We start from the raw sequence: 23,867 nt of genomic DNA on the forward strand, positions 1-23,867 counted from the left end.
CAACTAATTGTTGGGTGTGTGGTCTTATGCCACATACCACAGATAAGGGCATCCCATACTTGGTTCTCCCATTCAGCTACAATGGTTCTTTGTGGGCGTTTCAAACAGTGTTCATATATGCCATTGAACCATATCCCCCACGTTCCACGAGAAGTAACTCAGAGACATTGACTCGTATAGAACCATTGCCGGAGATGAGTTGCAAGCATACACTAGATGGAACATAACAGGATATAGAGTTGCTTTGAGTGAGAACCAGCAAGCAAAAATATCCTCCCCGATTTGGATTGTACCCCATCAGGGTCACCTATGTCTGCAAGGTAATGGCAAGAATCCCAGAGCTCAGTTAGGGCAAAGTGTCTGCACTGAAACATATGTCTTTCCATCTCGAACTTCCCCTTCGTTTCTAGCAGCTAAGGGCACCTACTTCATCTGCCATGATAGGGCCTATACATGGTTGCCCCCTGACTTTTCGGGCACATGTTTTGTTTCGTTCCTGTTGCCTCCCACCTACACGGCCACGGCAGATTACCATAAAACAAGGATAGTCAGAGGTGTCATTAGTAGTGACGACACTACAGGACAAGAATTCGGAGATTTTGTTAAGGTTTTCTGCCGTTTTGGGGACCTATGGTGAACAGCAGGAACATAAGGCAATTGACAAGGGTGGTTGAATCCACTGTAATTGAAACAGCCGGTGCCCTTAGTAATTTGACTGCTGAGCTCCAGTCGGATCGCCTTATGACACTTCAGAACAGGGTCGCTTTAGACGTCATAATTGCAGACCGAGGTGGGGTATGCAAAGTGACCCAATCAAGTTGCTGCATTTTCATCCCAGATAACGCTCCGACAGTATACCAGGCCATCTCCAAACTGCATAAGATCTCTGAATCTATTCACGTGGATAAAGGAGACTGGTCACTGATGGGGTGGTTCTGGGAACTGATATCCGCCTGGGGATGGAAGATTCTGATAGTCATTGGGATGATCTTAGCCATTCTTTTCCTGTTCTGTCTGTGCGTACAGTGTGCTCCTGCAATATGTGGCCTCTGTGCTACATCATGTGTAAGGAAACCTGTATCAAGAAACGAGCTAAGTAATAGGATGATGCTACAGCAACATCTCAATGACTTTATGAATATAGACCTGGACTCAGATTAGCGTGAGTATAGGTTATTGCCTATGTAAGTGCAAAAGGAGGGTCTGTGGTACTGAAAATTCTGGACCCGTGTCATAAACACCATCGTATCATGACGATTTTGGTATCAGCAGACCGGTAATGAATTAAATACTATGCACAAGCATTTCTGTCATGTTCGAGTGACGAAATCACCCTGAAATCGGAGTTTTCGTCTTGACCCTCGTGTTCCATTTTGTGAACGGCAGCCATTTTGTGATTGCCCTCACATAGCCAAATGACTAAAGCCAAAACCGAGTCCGAAGGACACGTACCTTTGCTGCCTCCTCTGTGACCTGGGCAAGCTGACTCCACTGCCCGAAGCCAAACCTGTCCGGCCAGTTCCTTTCCCAGTGGCAGAGCGAGATTAGCATTGAGGCACAACATATCATAAACCTTTCATCACACACAAATCATGCCTAATCTTACACACACCTGTCCCTGTTTCTTGCTTTATGACTTGCTTTACGAGGAGGAGGTGCCCGATTTTATTGGGGGTCCGTCGATATCTGATGGAAATACTGGGCCTTGCCGGGTAATCAATTGCGGGCTGGACGAACTGAAATGTGGGCTTGTCATCATGACTCTGCTTTTTCTTTGTAGTAAAATATGTGAATGGTCAACCATAAAATAAGGAATGTTTTGCCTGAAGCATATTATTTTGTATAAAAGGAGAAGTCTGGCTTTGTAAGATTGAGCAGTCTCCTGAGAACATACATGCTGTTGTACTTCTAGGATACCTGTTACTGGCTACAGCCAATAAATACGATCTTTGATTTCACCAAGAAGACTCTGTGTTTCTGTAGTCTGAAACAGGAAGAACTCGAAGTCTTTGGGTGTTCTCCCTGGCACCGCTGGGTTCTTAAAAACCCGGTACTTCAGGCCACGGTCAATATTTAAACCACGCCCAGGCTTCACGTGCTTTGCCGCGAGGTTCTCCTCATCATCGCTCACTCACCTAACTTCATCCAGTAGCTGCGCCACCATGTCCTCAGTCTCCCGATCCTCTGGCCAACAACAGAAGCTCCTGCAAAGAAAAGGAAGAGGGTAGGCACACTTGTCTTCCATAAAAAATACAGAAAACCAGGGTACAAAATCAGTCATCGGAAAAGACTTCCTGAAACCTCTGGGAGCTGAGAGCTGAGAGACAATACATTCTTACAGACTCTTCGGTGTGCTGGAAACACCAGAGAGTTGTTTAATTTGATGAATGAAAACATGTAGCAAATACATGATGTAGAATACATGTGTTGCTTTTTTTAATTGATTTTCCAAAGCATTAAATATCACATTTTTAAGACATGATTATAAAAATCCATTCATATTCTAAGTACATAACCACAAAAATTCAATTGATTCAATTATTATCATAAATAGGCAAATACCCCAGGTTAAAGTGCAGGTGCATAATTCCTAACAGCAGCAATCCATACCACAAATATAAAACATCCATATATGCATTTTATAAACACCGTACATCAATTTCCTAACCAACTAAAGCCTCTGACTTTCTTGTAACCCTCCATCCATTCTGTTACCCAAGACCAAATCATTTCCCCTGTCGCTGTTTCCTAAGCCCCTTAAGTTTATATAAGAATATCTCCATAATGTATACGGCGAGAACCTAGGGGCATATTATCAACAAAAGGCGATTCATTATCGCCGCTTTTATCGGCAGAAAACTGCCGCTAAAGCGGCGATAATGGGCTTGATAATATGCCCTTGAGAATTCCCATAGAAGCCCATGTGCACACCAGTTTTCCATCGTCGCTGTTTCCTAAGCCCCTTAAGTTTATATAAGAATATCTCAATATTGTATACGGCGATAATGGGCTTCATAATATATTATTATTGCCTTTTGTTGATAATATGCCCTTGAGAATTCCCATAGAAGCCCATTTGCACACCAGTTTTCCATCGTCGCTGTTTCCTAAGCCCCTTAAGTTTATATAAGAATATCTCAATATTGTATACGGCGATAATGGGCTTCATAATATATTATTATTGCCTTTTGTTGATAATATCCCCGAGATCTTCTCATATTAAAATTAGGGGCATCCGGTTTTAGCCAGTCAGAGTTGATACACAATCTTGCTACAGCCATAGCCATAAAAACTAAATACAGTATCCTTCTCGAATCATTCACATCCTCCCTCTCACCAACCCCCCCCCCCCAGCATCATCCTCAACGGGTGGGCCACCATTGGTGTCTTAATGCTGTTACTCAAATGGCCGCCCACTCCTTGTATCAATGGTACTAGCTCTGGACTTGCAGAAAACATATGTACTATGTCTGCCAAGTCTGTGCACATCTGTTACATTTCCCATCACAGTCACCCCCCCACCCCATTTAAACATTCTTGAAGGGGTGTAATGCAAATGAAAGGCTGTCTTGAAAGGTTGGGCTTTCAGATCAGCTTGTGGAATAATCTTATCAGACAAAGCCAATGATTCTTGTAGGTACATATCCTCCAAGCCCAATCGCTAATTCCATTTATCATTCTGTGCCTCTAAGTCATTATTCTGAGTGAGTTAGAATCATCAATGCATATATGGGTCCCATTCTATAACTCAATCTCAAGGCTTCAATTAAAGGAATCTTGGTCATACATTTAAAGTCAGAATTCTGGTCTCTTATCTTTTTAAACAGGAAATCCATACTTGAAAATATGTATAAAAATCTGCCTACCACAAATAAAACAACTCTGATAATTCGACAAAAGAGTGAAGCTGTGCAATAGCATGATATTGTTAGAACCCCCTTCTGTCTCTATCTTTCATTACTGCACCACGAAAAGTTGATGGAAGGATAGTATAGGAAGATGTAGGCATGTAGAAGTTACATTTTAAATTAAAATTACATTTTCCAAATACCAGATGCTTCTTAACTTGACCCCATACCTTTATTGCTGCTTTGCTTTTGTTCTTCTTATGATAGTTCGGTTCAATATTTTTGTTCGCATTGCTTTCAGCTTCTTTTCCTACAATCATCTCATATATTATTGGCTAAATCTATATCTTGAGGCTCCCCAGTTATCAAAATTGTCATATTTTGTAAAACAAAAGCCCAATATAACAAGTAAAAGAAAGAGGGTAGGCACATTGGCCTTTTATGGAAAATCAAGATGACCTTTTTTTGTAAATTACGCATAGATATGCATTAAAAAGACAGGATTTGAGAGAACAATAACTCATTCACATTTGCAAATTTGAAGCTCATATCACTGAGTTCCAAAACACCAGAGTACAAAATCAGTTTTCAAAAAAGAATTCTTCACAAAACCTCTAGGAGCTTAGAGACAATATATTGTTGCAGACTCTTTGCTGTGAAAGAAACACCAGAGAGAAAATTGGAAACCTTAAATCTACACTCCAAGTTGTATAAGTTGACAAATAAAAACGTGTAGCAATTACATGATGTAGATTTAATCTGTTCTAACTAATTGTAATTAAGTAATGATTGTGTTGTAGATCTGTCTGTAAAGCCAAACCCTATACAAGGATCACTGAGGATCACCTGACGTCTTCACCAGACCCTTCACAAGCGCCATCCCACGTATACACGCAGATCACAGGTAGATAATTGTGAGATAAAGGTTAGGAAGTTAGTTGGGACTATCACAGCCTTTAAGGCCTCACAGCAGCTCATTGAGAGATTCAGATGAGCCCTACAGACAAGGCCCTCTTCCCTAGCCCCGACCAGTCTTCCTTCTCGATTTGGACATTCACGAGTAACAACGGCCGGGTCTACGTTGTGTCTGCAGAGCCACAGCAGAGACATAGAAGGTAAGGATCGCACTGTTTGATCTGACAGTGCGTCACGATACCAGTACCTCATTGAGATCCCAGACACAGAGCTCACTGTCCCTTATAGTCTCTCAGTCACCCCTCAGCAGCCCTTCTCATGCAGATGGTCTGCTATGATACTAGGTTCTCGCTGGAATACCAGACACAGAACTCACTGACCCTTAAACCCCATTGTCATCGTTCTCATCCTGTCAGCCTACCTTGATGCTGGTATGTCACTGAGATGAAAGACACAGGACTCACTGACTCCTATATCTACCTCAGTGGCTGCTCTGGAGCCCTTCTTATGCAGACTGTCTGCAACAATACCACTATATTATTATTATTATTAATAAACTCATTTTTATGGTGCTGCGAATCATCTCCTGGGGGATCTCTCGGCGCTTGAGAAGATGACACCCAATGAGCAGCATAAACTTAAAATGGACAAGTCTTGAGCATTTTTTTGAATTGAGACAGCTCGGTGCATGCCCAGATCTCCTCAGGGAGATTATTCCGATGGGCTAAATGGGAAAAGGCCCGACCACCCATTTTTGCCTTCCTGATACGCGGCGTGCGAAGCTGGTTGCGTTTGCTGGATCCCAACTGACGTACAGGTCGATGCAGTACAAGCTTCTTCTTGAGGTAGGCTGGTCCATTCCCCTAAAGAGACTTAAAGACCGTACATAAGAGTTTAAAAATAGCTCGTTTCCTAATAGGAAGCCAGTGTAATTGGTGAAGAAGTAGTAGAGAGGGGGTTCGTGCTGGTTTATTGAGGGCAAGGCGGACAGCGGTATCTTGTACCACCTGTAGTTTGGAAAGTAGGTCTTCCCTTATTCCAACCAATAAGGCGTTACAATAGTCCAGTCGACTAACCAGGAGCGACTGGATGAGGGTTTTTCTTGCCGATAGAGGGATCCAGGGGAAGATCTTTCTAAACATCTGCATTGTTCCGAAACAGGTGCCTGATAATGTAGATAATTTATTATTGATTCTAATGCCTAGATTCTTAGCCCAGATTTTTGGGGAGGGTACTTCTCCTAATTCAGATGGCTACAAATCTGAAGTCCACAATTCCTCGGCTTTCCCAAACAACAATATCTCTGCTTTGGTGGCATTGAGCTGCAGAAAATACTCACTCATCCATCTTGCTATACTGGACATATAATTTTTAAACTTTAGTTTTTATTACTGTAGCGTGATCCTCAGTAGGGACTATCAGCTGTGTGTCATCTGCGTACAATATGGTCTCAAACTCACACCTTCTAATGACTCCAGCCAAGGGAGCCACATATACGGTAAACAAGGTGGGACTTAAGATGGATCCCTGGGGGACTCCCTTATCTGTCAGACTGGTTTGAGACACAAGAGTCCAGCTGGACACATTGTGTTCTGTCAGATAAACAGCTTTGAATCCATTTAAAGGCTGTGCCTCTGACACCAAACTCTCGCAATCTTTTCAAAAGGATGCGATGAGAGATGGTGTCAAAGGGGGCTGACTGATCGAGGAGGACTAACATCACTGGAGTTCCACTATCCAATGACATCCTGACAGTGTCAGTGTTAGACCTGGCACTATTGGTGTGGGTCTCCCTTCCATGTTTGTTGTTGCCTCATGTGTCAGATGCTTTGGGCACTGTGCCACTGCTGTCCAGTGCCATAGTGCAAGTGCTCCCTATTGTAAATTAATGTATTAATTCATGATTACATGATTGGCTTTTTTCGTTTTACTTGTCAGACCCTGGTACAGTGTACCAGGAGTGCCCAGGGCTTGTAAACCAAATGCTGCTGGTGGGCTAGCAGCACTGGTTGTGCTCCCACAGAAGCAGCCTTGTAAAATATGTCTAAGGCCTGCCATTGCAGAGCCTGTTTGCAGTCTGATACTACCATGTTGACTGAGCACGTGCACCCACTTGCCAGTCCCTAAACTTTCCCTTTTCTTCATATCAGACACCTCTATGGTACGCCCAAGGGCAGGGTGCATTGTAAGTATAAGGTAGGACATGCCCTGCTATGTGTGGCATGTCCTAATAGTGAAATACATCCATTTTTGTTTTTCACTATTGCAAGGATACCTGTTCTCCATAGGCCAGAATGGGCAGTTAGATAATTACATCTTATAATCCTAACTGACTCAAGGAACATGGGAGAAATTCGAGTTTAGTATGCCTGGAATAAGAATGATAAAATACATATTTTAGTGAAGTTGGTTTTAACATTCTGTGTTTGAAAACACCACTTTTAGAAAGTAGATATTTTCTTGTCTAACTTTCCAAGCCTGCCTCTGCTAGGTTGTGTATTCCTTGTCTGAAGTTTTGAGTGACAAGGCTGGGGGATTCCAGGAGACAGAATGAGTCCGCCCAGTGGTGAATAGAGAGATCTGCATCTAGATGGGAGGGAGGAGTTGCACCTGGGACCAGAATAGGACTTTGCCTGCCCCCCACAGTGCTGGCTTCGCCCCCTGTGGTGCGTCTGATGTCTCTGCCCTGCACTGTGAAAGGAGAGAAGGAATCATTTCAACAAAGTGCTCCAGGGCTGTGCTTTCCCTCCACAATGCTGGCTCCACCTCCCGTGGGGCGTCTGATGTCTCTGCCCTGCACTGTGAAAGGAAAGAAAGAGTCTTGTAAAAAGAGTGCTCAAGAACTGGTTTGGACTGGACAAAAAGGCCCCTCTACCCTCAGAGGACATAGGATTTTGGGGTATATATATTGGGACCCTGATCCCAAGTAATTAGATCACTTTTGGACTACAAGAAGAAACCTTTGCTGTGGAGAGGAACCTGAAGATACTGAGGAGAGACTATCCTTGAGCTGAAGTGCTGTTTGGGGGATTGGCCTGTAGTGGTTTCCTGACTGCCAAAGGAAGGAGAAAGGAGCTTTGTGTACTTTACTTTGAACTTGTGAAGGATCTCCTTGAGAGAAGAGCTTGCCCCCTGACCGAAGTCTCAGGACCAGTAACTTCACCAGCCTTTGTGGATTGCTGCTGGAAATGCTGTTTCAGTGGCTACAGAGGCAGGGAACTGTGACTGACTCTCACAACCAACCCAGTGTCCTTTAGGCGCAGCATCGAACAACTTCTGCATCTTTCAACACAAGCTCTAAGCTCACGACTCCATCCTGATGCCGTCACCAAGCCGTTGCCTGCACCGTAACCTGTGGACACCGCGACATACAGACTCGAACTGGTCTGACCGACATGATCACTGTTGCTGACTTCGAGTCCTGTAAACGCATCGATGTTGGGCACCGCTCGCACACTTCGCGACGCACCGCCCGACGTGTACCGATGTCCGGACTGATTGACGCCAGCTTCCGAACTCCGGTCTGTCTCTGCACCGCTTTCTTTTCTGCAACGCGGTGAACGCCAGAACCGGCTCGCACGCCAGTGCCTGCCACATCAAGTAAAGGTACTGTGACCGAGTCTGTCGACACTTGAGTGGGCCCGGACCGACGCGGTCAGCTGGATTTGTTAGACTCTGTGTTATTTCAGCAACGCTGTAGCCGGACAGGGCAACTGACTCGCACAGAACTTTGATTTAAGCCTTTTTAATCAGAACTCTTGATTTCCAATAGTATTGAGGATCATTTTTGTTGTTTATGGTCTTGTGGTATTTCTATATAAAACATAATTATTTTTATACAATACCAGCATGTCACTGACCCTTGCTGTCTCTCAATCACCTCTCAGCATATCTTCTCAGGCAGACGGTCTGCTACGATACCAATATTTAACCTTCATCCCAGACACAAAGCTCACTGACCCTTATGGTCTCTCGGTCACCCCTCAGCAGCCCTTCTCATCCCATCGGTCTGCTACGATACCAGCATCTCACTGAGATCCCAGACACAGAGCTCTCTGACCCTTATAGTCTCTCAGTCACCAATCAGTATCACTTCTCATGCAGACGGTCTGCTATGATACTAGCATCTCACTGGGATCCCAGACACAGAGCTCACGGACCCTTATAGTCTCTCAGTCACTACTCAGCAGCCCTTCTCATGCAGACGGTCTGCTATGATACTAGCATCTCGCTGAGATCCCAGACACAGAGCTCACTGACCCTTATAGTCTCTCAGTCACTCCTCAGTAGCACTTCTCATTTTGTTAGTCTGACTGATATTAGTATCTCACTGACATTCCAGACGTCACTGACACTAACAGCACTCAATCACCCTTCTCATCCTGTCAATCTGCCACAACACCAGTATCTCACTGAGCTTCCAGTCATAGAGCTCACTGACTCTTATAGCCCCCCATTCACCCCTGGAGCCCCTCTCATCTTGTCAACCTACATATCAGTGTCTCACTGAGCCTCCAGACACATCACTCACTGAACAGACATGCGCTTCACTACTGTCACTGCACAAAGCAGAATTCAAGAACTTGAGCACAGGGGGCTACTGTCCGAGGGGGAACATCGTTTACAACGAATCTTTTACCCCGCACTACCATTACAACGCAGGAATTACAATGAAAGTTGTTACAACGACTTTCGCTGTAGGGCGCTGTTGGATAGGAAATAGTTTAATTTTCTATCCAACACCTTCCCTACTGTCCACGGGGACTGGAGTTGGAATAGAAAATTCAACTATTCCACTATCAAGCGCCCCCCAACGCAAGTCGTTGTAACGACTTGCGTTGTAATCCCCGCGTTGTAGGGGATGCGTGGTAAAAGCATGCGTTGAAACGACATACATCCCGTCCGAGTGCCAAAGTAAGAGTCGGGGCGAGGCTGCTACTCACTTATGTTCTTGGTTCAAAAGCTCACAGGTGAATTTCATCTGGTTTTGGATCTCAAGGGAGTAAACCAATTCATACATCATCAAAAATAAAAAATGGTGAGTTTACAACACATTTATTTATTTATTTATTTATTTGAGTTTTTATAGAGAGCGAACATGACCCATCAGGGTATCAAAGCGCTTTACAGGGATAAACACGTTAGGTACAGTTTAGGCATAGGCAAAAAAAAGGAATGGGGGTTAGGGAATTGAACACATTAGGACAAAAGCCATAGTTATATACAATAATCAGTGCAGAACCAAAATCAGCGAGGTACATCTCAGCGATAAAAAGGGAAAAAATAGCAATTGCATACAAGGGGATAAATGATTGCAAAAGGCAGAGAGAACCGGCAGAACATTTGAAGGAGTGAGAATTGGTACACAGAGAGTGGCAAGCAGTACAGGAGATTATGCACAGAAAACAAAAGTCATTATAGAAGGCGGAATGTGCGACCAAGGAGAGTCATTGGAGAAATTTGCTCATTAGCAAGGTTTTAGCTTCCTTTTTGAAGATCGACAGAGAAGGTATTTTTCTGATGGAGGATGGTAGCGAGTTCCAGATTCTTGGTGCAGCCCCCGAGAACGCTCGGTTATAAGCTTTTTCCTTGTGGAAGCGGGTGACTGGAGCACAAGGTCTCTGGCAGACCGGGAGTTTCTGAATTTCCCAGATACCACAATTGTCTGGGCGAGGTATGCCGGGGAGTTCGTGTACAGGGCTTTGTGAGTGATGCAGGCCAGCTTGAGCTGGATTCTGGCCTCGAGAGGAAGCCAATTCAAGGCCTTCAGATGTGGTGAAATGTGGTCAAATTGTTTTGAGCCAGATAAGAGGCTAGTTGCTGTTTTTAGAGGAGCTGTGGAAGTCTTTGGTAGGCCAGATAGGGTAGAGCAGCCGTATTCAATTTTGGAGATAACGAACGCCTGAACTGCGATGTTTAGGTCCGCAGTATAAAGAAGGCTTTTAGTTTTCTCAAGTAGCTCAGATGGAACCTGGACATTTTGGCCATCGAGTTGATGTGTTTGTGCATATTCCGGTTGCTCTCCAAGGTTATCCCGAGAGATTTAGCAGAATCCACTATGGTCGGTGTGCAGTTGAGTGCTGTAATTGAGTTAATCCATTCCATTGGAGTACAAAACGCGTGCGAACTTGCAGAAACCCGTGCGAACATAAAAAAAAATAATTCCGCGCGGATTCGCGGATTTTGCGGATTTTGGCAATCCGCAAATCCGCGTATTGCCAATCCGCAAAATCCGCCATGTTTGGAAGTTGTCAAACAAATTGAAATTAGCGATATGTTGGCTTAGTTGTGGCTGCACACATTTTTCCAGCACTTTCGCAAGAAGAGGAATATTAGAAATTGGTCTGAAGCTGTCTGGAATTGCTGGATTCAGAGTGGATTTTTTTAGGATGGGGATGACTTGCCCGGTTTTCAGGGAGTCAGATATGGATCCTTATGGAAGGGAAGCATTGATATTGTAGTCCAGGAGGGGGGGCGTGGCTACGTGGCGTTGCGTAATTGCCGCTGCTTAGTGGAGCTCTGTTAACCCTGACCCTAAACCACATATCCGACCCACATATCCTTCTATCTGAAGAGGAAACTGACAATCAAAAGGGACCTGGAATACAAGGCGGAAAAAACTGAGTCTGCAGTCGATCTCCATGCTGAGATATCCCCCTCGGCACCACACGGCCTGCAGAGTGAAGAGTGCCGGGACCTCGAGTGATTGGAGATGGGACATGCGTGACGACGCAGGCGGAAGAACTTTGAGTTTTGCCCGAAAGGCTCGCCCCAAATTGACCTCTGCTGCGGCCTTCAATTGCAGCACTAAGCGGAAGATGGGATCATCGGTGTGACTGCGGGGCGGACGGCGCAGAACAGGATTGGCAGACTCTGGGTTGTGCATTAGTGAGCCTCCACTAGAGAAGAAGAAGATCCAGCCCAAAAAGCTGTAAAGGAGGCGGTGGGGAGGGAGGCTCAGAGTGAGGTGCGGCGAGCCCCCACCCCCACCAGTGTTGCTTCGGACGCGGCGATCAGCAAAACACACAAGATGATGGACGGAATGTTGCACATTGGCAAAACATTCACCCCCAGTCACAGATCTGGGTTTAATCCATCGTTATTTTGCACACCCCAGTTCAGACATGGCCATATGCAAATCAGTCTTGACCCTGTGCCTCATGGAAACAGTCCAGCCCGAACTGCCAAGCCATGTCTTCCCTGGACCGGAATCAAGCATCCTAGGACCGGTTTCTGGCTATCAGCTGTCATCAGCCAGGATAGCTTGACTCCAGCGGTGTAGTGAGCACGGAACCCACGTCTGAACATACTCTTTCCACATAGGGTGAACAGCAAAACAAACAAGATGATGGACGGATGTTGCACAATGGCAAAACATTCACCCCCAGTCACAGATCTGGGTTTAATCCATCGTTATTTTGTTCACCATGCCGCCCCAGTTCAGACATGGCCATATGCAAATCAGTTTTGACCCTGTGCCTCATGGAAACAGTCCAGCCCAAACTGCCAAACCATGTCTTCCCGGCCGATGGCCGCTAGATGCAGAGCCGAAACGGGTAATCACTTGGGTGCAACCAGGCTATCAGGAGGGCGGAATGCCAGCGAAGCACGAGCTCTCTGCGCTGTGGCAGATGAATCATTTTGTGAAGGGGTGATCACAGGCCCCACAAAGGACGTTCCTGAAGGAACATGGTGGCACCATTTCCATTAGTTAGTGGGGGAGGCCCCACAGCTTTTTACCGAGGCAGCATCCTGGACTCATAATGATCGCCAGCCTCCCACGATCTCACCTACTTTGTCCGACAAGCACTGCACCCATATATCAACCCAGCGCCTGCAGTAATTTTATCTCTCACACCATACAGCAAAATTCCCAGCTGTTTGGGCCAGCTAATAGGCCACGCTGCGGACCTCAGTGGGAAACCCGATGGAAGGCAAATGGTGACCACAAGTGGCCTGAAGACAGTACAATTTAATAAGTTGTACAAATATGCTTCTCAAAGGAGAGCATACTCGAGTCCTCCCCTAATAGGAATGCAGTAGAGCAAAGGAACCCGGACAAAGAACCTACTCTTAAGGATGTCATGACAGCCATAGCGGAGATAAAAACCTCACTTGAACACAAAACGGACACCGTAACGCTCGAGGTGAACCTTATCCGGGAAGATCTCAATAAAAACAATGAGAGGCTTAAACAGATGGAACTCAAGTTTACCAGCCTTGTGGAAGATACCTCGCAACTACAAACCGAAATTCACGAACTGCAATCTTTTCGAAAGTTCGCAGAAACTAAGCTGGATGATTATGAAGGACACCTTAGGTGCAATAACGTACGCTTATTAGGGGTCCCCGAAAGAGCGGAGGGAGAATCAGTTGATCTATTTGTGGAAGAGCTCATCCTTCAACATCTCAGACCCAAAGGACTTAGCAACCTCTTCATCGTTGAAAGAGCCCACAGAGTCTCGGGGGACGTCCGAGGCCCGGGGCCCCCGCGCCTTATCCTGGCTAGGATCCTCAACTACCCGGACCGCAACGCAATACTTCAACTCGCCAGAATCTTGCCTCCACTTAGACTTGATAATGCTGATATAACCTTTTTCTCTGACTTCATCCAGTTAGTCCAAAAGCAACGAAGTTGGACACTGGCGGACATAATGAGACTGCTAAAGGGGGTGCAACTAGCTTGATAGACTAGATGTACAATGGTGTAACATTTCCTCTCAGAGACAAATTAAGTGTTCTGGGGTGGAGGGGTGGTGGGGGCGGGGTACCACACACCCTCATTTTCTTTATTTACTACAGCAGTTGGGCGACAGGCACTCTGCCAGTTTAGTATTGGCAGTTTAAAGGGCAGGGAAGCAGGGAGGGGGGTTGTTGGAGGAGAGATTTGTTTTTGTTCTTTGTTGCAGTTTTTCCATCGACAAGCAATGTGATAGGTGTTACTGAGGCTTTGAGTTTTTCCACTAGGTTTAATGCATACGCAGTGGGAAAAGAGTGCCAGAATTCTGAGCTGGAATGTCAACGGGTTTGGGGATTAAGTTAAATGCAGTATAGTTTTTCGATATGTCAGGAAACAGGCCCCTGACATAGTTCTTCTTCAGGATACGCACCTGATATGAATCTCATGTAAAGCTATGTGCAGGTGGGGGTACAACTGGTGGCGCATGCGGGGTTCACAACAAGTTCGAGAGGAGTAGGCATTATTCTAAAAACCACATTCCCCCTCAGCGTAGATTCCATTTGGGCTGATGACAGGGGCCGTTATATAGGTATTACTGGGTCCTGGCATTAATGTCTGTTTATGTCCCACCTGACCTCCAGACTACTACATTCCAAGACCTACGTACCACTCTCCTTTCACTATCGGAGAGAATGTTATTACTGATTCAATTTCAATTCACTGGGCTCAGGTAGATTGGACCGTCACCCCACTCATGAATTAGGGCCTTCTAATAGATGGCTACCGGACTTTCTGGAGACCATGGGATTGGTGGACGGCTGGCGTACTTACAACCCTGAGAAAATACAACACACCTTCCACTCTGGAGCCCACCGCAGCCTATCCAGATTAGATTACATTTTGATCCCTAGCCCCCAAATCTCACATATTGACGAAATCAGATGCCTAGCTAGGGGCATATCCGACCACTCACCGATATGGGTACATATACAGACTTAAGACAGACTTAAGACAGACTTAAGTTAGGATTATGTCTTAAGTTTATCTTAAGTCTGTCTCAAGTCTGTCTTAAGTTTGTCTTAAGTCTGTCCTAAGTTTATCTTTAGTCAAACTTAAGTCAAACTTAAGACAAAATCCTAACTTTACTACTATTAAATGCCTTCTGTGAATACCAAAAGTAGCAAGTTTAGGATTTTGTCTTAAGTTAGTACTGTGAATCGGCCCCCATGTCCCTAATATCTGGACAGAAGAAGGAACAACAAAAGAAAGTGTCTAACATAGAAGATGAGATCTACCACTTACAAGGAGACATGGAAACAATGACCACACCAGTTTTGCTTCACTTGGTGCGCCTTAAACAGGATGAATATAGGGCGTTAGTTACAGAGAAGGCTAAAATACTGGGGAAAAAAGTAAATCAGTAGGATCTATGACCTAGGGGATGAAGCTGGAAAATTGATAGCTTGGCTTGATAAATGGGAATGGGTGAACAGATTGGTCCCGGTTCTGCAAGACGCTAACAATATTTGCATCACTGACCATCAAGAAATTGCAAATCACTTTGCCAGTCATTTTGATGCGGTGTATACCGCAGTAGCACCATACACCGAAGAAGGCTCTGCTGAATTGTTGAGGGACATAACACTCCCAACCCTCTCCTTGAAGGAGCATTAACTAATGGACAGCCCCTTGACAACAGTCAAAATAGCACAGGCGAACAGATCACTGAGCTCAGGGAAAGCCCTTGGCCCTAACAGCATTCCAATCGAATTATATAAACTTAACCCTGATAAATTGGCTACTCAACTTAAAGCCATGTTCGAGGAAAGAAGAGAAAGAGGGGAGTTACCAAAGGACCAAGGAATAGCCAACATAGAGACTATACATAAGGAAGGCAACCCCAAAACAGATTGTACCTCATATAGACCTATCTCCCTCCTTATTGCCGAGCCAAAGATCCTTGCAAAAGTACTAGCTAAACGACTAAATAAAATAATTTCTAACCTGGTGCATCCAGACCAATCCGTTTTTATACCGCACTTGAACACAACATTAAATTTGCACCAAGTCCATGGGGTCCTAGGTCGGGTGGACATGATCCTGGATCCATCTATCCTTGTCTCTTTGGACGCCACCATGGCATTCTATACTATTGAGTTGCCTTATCTCATAGCGGTCCCCCGAAAACTGGGGTTCAGCCAGGAATTTATTCAGTGGGTTTGCCTACTGTACTCGACACCACTGGCACAAGTTGTGGTTAATAATAAAAGTTGGACACATTTGTCTTGAGCCGGGGTACGCGTCAGGGATGCCCGCTCTCCCCCATCTTGTTGGTCACCTGAATGGGAGGACGGCATCTCGCTTTATGCGGATGACAAACTACTCTATTTAACTTATTCAAAAAAATCCCTAATTGCAGTTCTGCACATTTTGGCAGTATTCGGCAGATATTCTGGGTTTACGATCAATTGGACTAAGTCTCACCTGTATGTCCTGCAGGGAGATCTACCTGTCTTGCCCCGTAACTGTCAAATTCAGATCAGTGCCACGAGATTGAAATACTTGGGGATTTTTCTCTCCCTAGACCCTGCACTTCGATACGAAAAAAAGCTCCTTCCTCCAATACTACGGTTAAAGCGGGACATAGCCAGCTGGAAATCCCTTCCCCTCTCTCTTCTAGGCAAGGCTGTTCTTTTTAAAATGATGCCCCTCCCCTGCAAAACTCACTTGATCCTATTCCACTGAAATATTTTAAAGAAATGGAACACCTTCAGAGAGAATTATTGTGGAATGGGACGCCACGCATAGCCTTGGGTAAACTTACATTAAAATGGTATGATGGAGGCATCAGTCTCCCAGATATAAAGAAATATTATTGGGCTGCACACCTGGCAGCCATCAATCATGGCACCTACGGTGGCCTAGATGATCCAGGCTTCCATATGGATAGGTGGCTCCTTCCGGGAGGGAATTATAATAGCTCACTCTACTCGAAACCTGGCCGGCCTCAGATGACGGTCCCCACTGGTCACTCAGTATGTGTATGGCACGCCGCAAACATATTCCTCAGATGGGAGCGTAGACTGACGTTGGTCACCCCCCTGTGGGATTCGGCACAACTAGGTAATCTATGGACATCGAAAGAGTTCGATAAATGGGACATGATTGGTATTTCACAAATTAAAGATTTATGGGAAAAGGGAGGAGTGAAAACATTTGCCACTCTCCAAAGTCAACACGAGCTAGCTGACACTGAGCTTTTTCGTTACACACAGGTTAGCCATGCATTACACTCACTCCTTCCAAAGGGCTCCTCCCTTCCCGAGTCATCCCCGTTGGAGGACAGGATACTGGATGGCCACCTCCCGGATAAGACCATCTCATTAATCTATAATAAGTTAATATATAATATGGAAGATCCTATCTCTGTATTGCAACAGAAATGGGTAGCAGATGGTATAGAAATTGATGGTGAGGAATGGCAGGAGGCGATATCCTCCCCTAGGGTGGTGGCTATTCCAGCACGATTAAGATTAGTACAGCTTAAAATCCTGCATAGGATAAATATGACTGGCCTTGACTAGTACAGATCGGAAGAGCGGAAACAGGAGACTGTCGCAGAAGTTGTGGGAAAATAGGCACCTTTATGCACATCATATGGGAGTGTACACACATTCAAACATACCAGAGGGAGATACATGAAGTCATGAGGGCAATCCTCACTATTGCTATTCACCCTAAAGCACGTAGATGCCTACTGAACATATGGGAACCAACTGACTTGAACACCCATCAAACACAGTGGGCCACTCTGGGGTTCATGCTAGCCAAAAGAAACATCGCTTAGGCCTGGGGAGCGGCAACTCCCCCCACGCTGGGGGCATGGGAGATGAGTATGGACTGGTGTATGGTCAGGGAAAAAGACACTATATGCTGCCCAAAGCTGTCCTAGAAAGTGGCCCCACATATGGACACAGAGGAACTCATATCGTGGAGACATTTGCACTCCCCCACAAAGTATTGAACTAGATGACCTGCTCCCTCCTTGAAATGTCCTTACTGTGTCTAATGTGAAGGATTATTGCCTCTAATTGTCATGCCTCTATTGATATTGAGTGGGTTTTATGATTGCTTGTATGTCGATGATTGTTAATAAAAAGATTTATTCAAAAAAAGATATTGTAATCTATAAGGGAGTGATGAGTATGGAGGTCACTGCCAAGCAGTTGGCAGGGAGAGGGTCGTTGAAGTGGGTATCCGGTTTTAAGGAGGATAGAATTTTCGAGATGGAATGGTCATCATAAAGTTTGAAGTAGGACAAGTGGGCTTTGTTCTTGGGTGTTGCCTGGGGGAAGAGAGGAGATGGGTCCCGGTAAGAGGAGGAGGGAAGTTTGAGGTGGCATTAAGTTTGATACCTAACAAATTGATTTTGGTTTTAAAGAAGGAGGAGAACTCATCACAGGTTATTAATGATTTTGTAGTTTCTTTTGAAGATTACGCGAGTTTGTTTGATTAACGTTTGACTATTTTAAAGAGTTTGCGGGGTCTGTTTTTGGCATTTTCTAGTTCTGATCTCAAAAACTCTTCTTTAAATATGAAGATGTTCTTGTTGTAAGTGTTTCTGGCCTGGCATAGAAGTTTAAGCTGGGGGGCTGAGGGGTGTTGTCTCCAGTTTCTCCAGTCGGAGAGCTCGCCTTTTGCTATTGAGGGGTCTGCTGAACCAGGGGTTTTTGTCTTTGATTTGGGACCTTTTGAGCTCTAACAGGGCCAGATCATCCAATATGTTGGACATAGCCGAGTTGTAGTGCTCTGTAAGGTGATTGACCTTAGATAGATTTGGGGGGGTGTAGGTCATTCTCGCAGCGAGCAGTCAGCTTCTTGAGGTCAAAGTTCTTAGTGTCTCTGAGCTAACGTTTCGGTTTCGGTTTCACCGGTTGCCCATGTCTTTTCATGTGGCAGTCAGGTATTAGGAAGGTGATGGCGTGGTGGTCCGATTAGTCACATGTATCAATTGTATTCAGCCTGACCGCCGATGCCTTGGTGATGTTCCAATCCAATGTGGCGCCTTTTGAGTGGGTTGGCAGGGTACAGTCCTGGGTGAGTGATTGGTCAGCAAGAAAGTCTTTGACAGCGTTGACCTGGGAGTCATTGGGGTCATTCTAATGCAGATTAAAGTCACCAAGGAAAATGTCATTGGAATGGGAGGAGACTTTAGCAGTAAGGATTTCCATGAGCAGATCCATGAATGTGTCATTCTAGTCTGGGGGGTGGTAGAAGATGCACAACTGAGTAGAGTTGTTACTAATGGCTAGGGCACGATATTCGCAAGAGTCCGTGGGTTCTGCATGGAGTTCTGTGACAAGGAGATAGATGCAAGCAATGCCTCCCCCTTTTTTTACTTATCTATCAAGTCTAATGATGTTATAGTTTGGTGGGACCAGTAAATCAAAGTAAGGAGAGGTAGAATCTAGGTGAGCAGAGGGTGAGGTGATTGTTAGTTACTAGGCGAGAGGGCGAGGAGCAAAGATAGGAAGCGGGCGGCAACGTAGACTTAATGGCGGATGCAAGAGGTTGGGGGAGTGGGAAGAACTTCTCTGGCAGCACTAGGGGAGATGCTATCCCTGGATTTGATCCGATTGTAGAACACATTGGGAGGATTCGCGCCAACCTGACTTGCGGGAGGGAGAGAGGGGGTGGAACGGGGAGTCGCAGCATCATTAGTAGGTCTAGATGGGAGGCCCTTACCCTTGTTTTTAGAGTTGAGTGGACCAGCGCTGAGACAGGAGTCGGGGGGCGACAGCAGGCCCAGGGGGTGCTTGGAGGAATGAAGTACTTCATCTGCCCTAGCATGTTTCTGGCTTCTACAGACCTGATGGATATCGATCTTCATTTATCTATGCACCATTCCTCTCAGAAGACTTTGCTATTCTTTGCACTGGGGCACCATTTTGAGTTCTGTGTTCTTCCTTTTGCCCTCTCTTAGATTCCTTGAGTCTTCACAAAGACCGTGGCTCCTTTGGTTGGTACCCTGCATGCCTTGGGGTTATTGGTTTCAACCTATCTTGATAACTGGCTCATTTGCGCTTCTTTTTCGGAGGGCCTGCAAGCTGACAAGATGGTGTTTCAGTGTCTGGAGTCTCATGGGTTTCTGAAAAAGTGAATCTAAATCGTGAAATTTTAACTTTGTGGATTTCAAAATAATAGAGGGCCTGATTCACAAAAGTAAACTGAGAAGAAAGTCTAATTATAGGACTTTCGGTATTCACAAAGAGCATTTACGAGTAGTAAGGTTAGACTTTTGTCTCAGTCAAACTTAAGTTTTGGTCTTAAGTTTAACGGAAGTAAAACTGAAGTTTAACTGAGATAAAAGTCTAACTTTATGACTCGTAAATGCCTTTTGTGAATACCAAAAGTCGTAAAGTTAGATTTAGTCTCAATTTACTTTTGTGAATCAGGCTCTGAGTTATTAATTAACATTGAAGTGTGAGACGTAGTTAGCAAAGTAGGTAAAGGAAAAATCGTTATCAAACCTTTTTCTATTAAAAGCCATGTAGGGGGATTATTAAGGTGGGAATGATTAAACCAAAGAGAGCTTTGTTTTAATGCAAACGCTTTACATTAGTTAAAAAAGGTGGCAAACCAAACCCTCCATTTCTTTTTTCCATACAGGTTGATTTATATTAAAATAAAACGTACAAAAATGCTGATCAACATTCTTATAAAACTGCATAGGAAATTTACGAGGGATCATATCTAGGGAATAAAAAAAAAATACGAGCTATTACCATTTTTATTGAATCAATTTTCCCCCACCATGAAAGGTGTAATGCAGACAACTTAGTGAATTTATCTTTAATATAGTTTATAATAGATTCACAATTTAATGTAATTGTTTTTTTTATAGAAGTGGAAAACTGAATTCTAAGGTTTTCAATTTAATCCCTTTTGCAAATTATTTCTTGTATAGGTAACATTTCAGGTGTACAATGAAGATTGAGAGGAAAAAATACAGTTTTGTTCGTATTTAATGTATAACCTGAAATCTGAAAATATAATGAGATAATATCTAATAATGGAGGGAGTGAGGATTCAGGATTACTAATAAACAAAAGTATATCATCTTCATATGCTAATGTTTTGATAATAACATCCTTGATATTAATACCAGTGATAGCAATACATGTTCTAATAGTAGTAAGTAAGAGCTCAATAACAAGAAGAAATAACAACAGAGACAAGTGACAACCTTGTCTGGTACCTCTAAAAAGAAAAGCACATCATTAGAAATTTGACCATTAATGAATAGGCGAGCAGAAGGGCTAGAATAGAAAGCAGATATCATGCGAATAAACAAATCACCACCATTAAATGCCGATAAGGTATGAAATAAAAATCGCTTATGAACTTTGTCAAAAGCTTTTTCAACATCCAATGCAAGCACTCCAGATGGTAAAGATAAGGAAGTCACCTGTTCAAAAAAATATAATAAGACTTTAGTGTTTTATTTATTTATTTTATTTTTAGCATTTGTAGAGCACACTGCCACCCTTCGGGCATCCTGGCGCTGAGACATAAGGAGAGAGCTGGTGAGAGAAAGGCCGCTGATATGAAAGGAAGGCAGCTAATGTGGAGAACCATGTGACTAAGTCAAGGATCAAACTTTAGGGAAGACCACGTCTTGACTCTCTTACGGAACAGCATTAGGTTCTGTCTGCTCCTGATTTCCAGAGGCGGGCAGCTGCCACGTCAAAAACTCTTCCCCCCAGGGTTGCTTTCTTTATCCTGGGAATCTTGGAGCAGTTTGGGTCCCTGTCCATGAAGTGCCTTGAACACTATGCATAAGGATTTGAACAGAATCCTTTGGGTCACTGGGAGCCAGTGCAGCTCCGCCAGTGCTTGTGTCGTCGAGGAGCGGCGTGCTCGAGTCAGAGCAAGCTTTGCTGCTGCTGCCTAGATACCCTGGAGTCTGGCAATCAGATATCTCGGGGACTCTAAGAGCAGGGCATTACAATAATCCAGGCAGCTCAGTATAATGCTCCTGAATACTGTGGTGCTTGCCTGGATTGGCAGCAATGGTAGCACTTTCCGAAGTCCTCGGATGAGAGTATAGCAGCCTCCCACCAGTTTGTTGACATGGGACTCCAGATTCAGCTTTTCATTAAGACTGACCCCCAGATTGCGTACTGTGCTCACTGGTGTCAACGAGCCATCTGTGGTTATTGGCCAAAAATCAGTTGGTAGTCCTCGAAGGTTCGCCTCCACCTTCCAGTGTAGAATCTCTGTTTTCTCGCTATTGAATTGAAGCGAGTTGTCCCTCAGCCATTTCACCATTTCAAGCATACAGGTGTGAAAGCTTTCCAGGGAATCCGCCTGGTCACCATCCAGGGACACCATAAGCTGGGTGTCATCGGCGTAGTTGACCACTCTGATGTTGTGCGATTTAATCATCTCTAACAGTGGTCGCATATATGCATTGAACAGAATAGGGCTGATTGAGGACCCCTGCGGTACTCCGTGTTCAATTTTTTACAAACTCCGATTGATAGGGAGGGAGCGCTACTGCTTGCCATCTATCAGATAGGTAGGAGCGCATCCATCTCAATGCCACACCTGTCACTCCTAGGGTTTCCAGCCTCGAGAGAAGTATATTGTGGTTGACCGTATCAAATGCTGATTGGCCCCTGTCCGCCCGCATTCGAAGGTTATCTAAGACGGTCACCAAGGCTGTCTCCGTCCGTGACCAGGCCTGAAACCAAATTGCTCCTCTTCCAATTTATTGTTTGTCTCCAGAAGATAGGACAGCGCCCTACTAACCAAACATTCCAGGATCTTGACCGGGTATGGTAAGAGCGAAATTGGCCTACAGTTCTTATGGCAGCCTGGGTCCAGTGTGGATTTTTTCAGGAGTGGCGTAATAATAACCTGCTTCCAGCTGGGTGGCTCCACTCCATTATTGAGGGATTGGCAGCACAGCTGACGTAGGATAGGAACTATCTCTAATCTGAGTTCTTTCATTATCTTATGGGGAGCAGGATCCTAGGGTGATCCTGAGGAGATTCCTAGGGCCACTCGGGCAAACTACTCTTCCGAAGGCATCATGAATTCATCCAAGGTGACCTTAGGGACAGCCGAGTTAGAGTCGCTATCCCAGTTAAGGCTATTATTAATTATTTCCCCCTTTTCCTGTTCCAAAGGACCGGATAGCGTTACATCTTTCAGGCCTTCCACGATCTTGTGAATTTTTTCTTGGAAGAAGAGAGCCAGCCCATCGCACAACGCCTGAGTGGGTTTGATTTTGCTCAAAGTACAGTCAGGACTATGTTATTGACAGGATATCTATTTTTCAGGAAACCAGACTGATCAGGATGAATAAGGAAATCTAGTATGGAGGTCAATCTGGTTGCAATAATTTTAGGGAGAGGTGTGGCGCCGCGGCCAGGGTGACTGACGTTGGAATCTGGGGACCACGGTTCGATCCCCGGCTCCGGCGGCAGGTTAGCCCAGCACCATGTGACTCTGGGCAATAGCTCGCTTAATCTTCCCGACGGCCCCCAGCGCCTAGAGACCCTTACGGGTGATTGTGCGCTTTACAAATGTGGACTTTTAGCATAGCGTTTACAATCTTGATTTAATTTGATACAATGGGCGAGACTTTGTTAGGTTTTGGAAAAAATATAATCAAAGCTCCAGTAAAAGAACCAGAAGTTGAGCTTGAAGCACCAACAAAGGTGAAACATTTAAATCAATCAATCATTGACACTTATAAAGCGCGCTACCTACCCGTAGGGTCTCAAGGCGCTGGGGGGGGGGGGGGGTGCCGCTACTGCTCGAACAGCCAGGTCTTCAGCTTCTTCCTGAAGGAGAGGTGGTCTTGGGTCAGGCGCAGGTCGGTCGGGGGGGAGTTCCAGGTCTTGGCGGCCAGGTAGGAGAAGGACCTTCCTCCTGTAGTCGCTCTTCGGATGCGGGGGACAGCGGCGAGGGCGTGGTTGGCTGATCGGAGGTGGCGTTTGGGAGCGTAGAAGTTGACTCGGCTGTTGAGGTAGCTCGGGCCTTGGTCGTGTAGGGCTTTGTGTGCGTGGGTGAGGAGACGGAAGGTGATTCTTTTGTTGACGGGGAGCCAGTGAAGGTCTCTCAGATGTCCGGAGATGTGGCTGGTTCGTGGGATGTCGAGGATGAGTCTGGCTGAGGCGTTCTGGATCCGCTGGAGTCTCTTCTGGAGCTTGGCGGTGGTACCGGCGTAGAGGGCGTTGCCGTAGTCCAGTCGGCTGGTGACGAGGGCCTGGGTGACGGTCTTCCTGGTCTCGGTGGGGATCCACCAGAAGATCTTCCGTAGCATGCGTAGGATGTTGAAGCACGCCGAGGAGACGTTGTTGACTTGCCTGGTCATGGAGAGGGAGGAGTCCAGGATGAAGCCCAGGTTGCGT

General features: G+C 45.2%; 1 protein-coding gene across 1 annotated transcript in view; it reads right to left on the reverse strand.

Annotated features, from left to right (window-relative positions):
* The window catches only part of LOC144772175 (NACHT, LRR and PYD domains-containing protein 12-like), a 518,526-nt gene extending 516,140 nt beyond the window's left edge, over positions 1 to 2,386 (reverse strand). The window contains 1 exon segment of the mRNA XM_078656313.1: positions 2,136 to 2,386. Within this exon segment, the coding sequence (XP_078512439.1) occupies positions 2,136 to 2,145 (10 nt within the window). The 5' untranslated portion in view covers positions 2,146 to 2,386.
* Between the last annotated feature and the right edge of the window lie 21,481 nt (positions 2,387 to 23,867).

This window comes from Lissotriton helveticus, chromosome 8, assembly GCF_964261635.1.
Source record: "Lissotriton helveticus chromosome 8, aLisHel1.1, whole genome shotgun sequence".
Taxonomy (NCBI): Eukaryota; Metazoa; Chordata; class Amphibia; order Caudata; family Salamandridae; genus Lissotriton; species Lissotriton helveticus.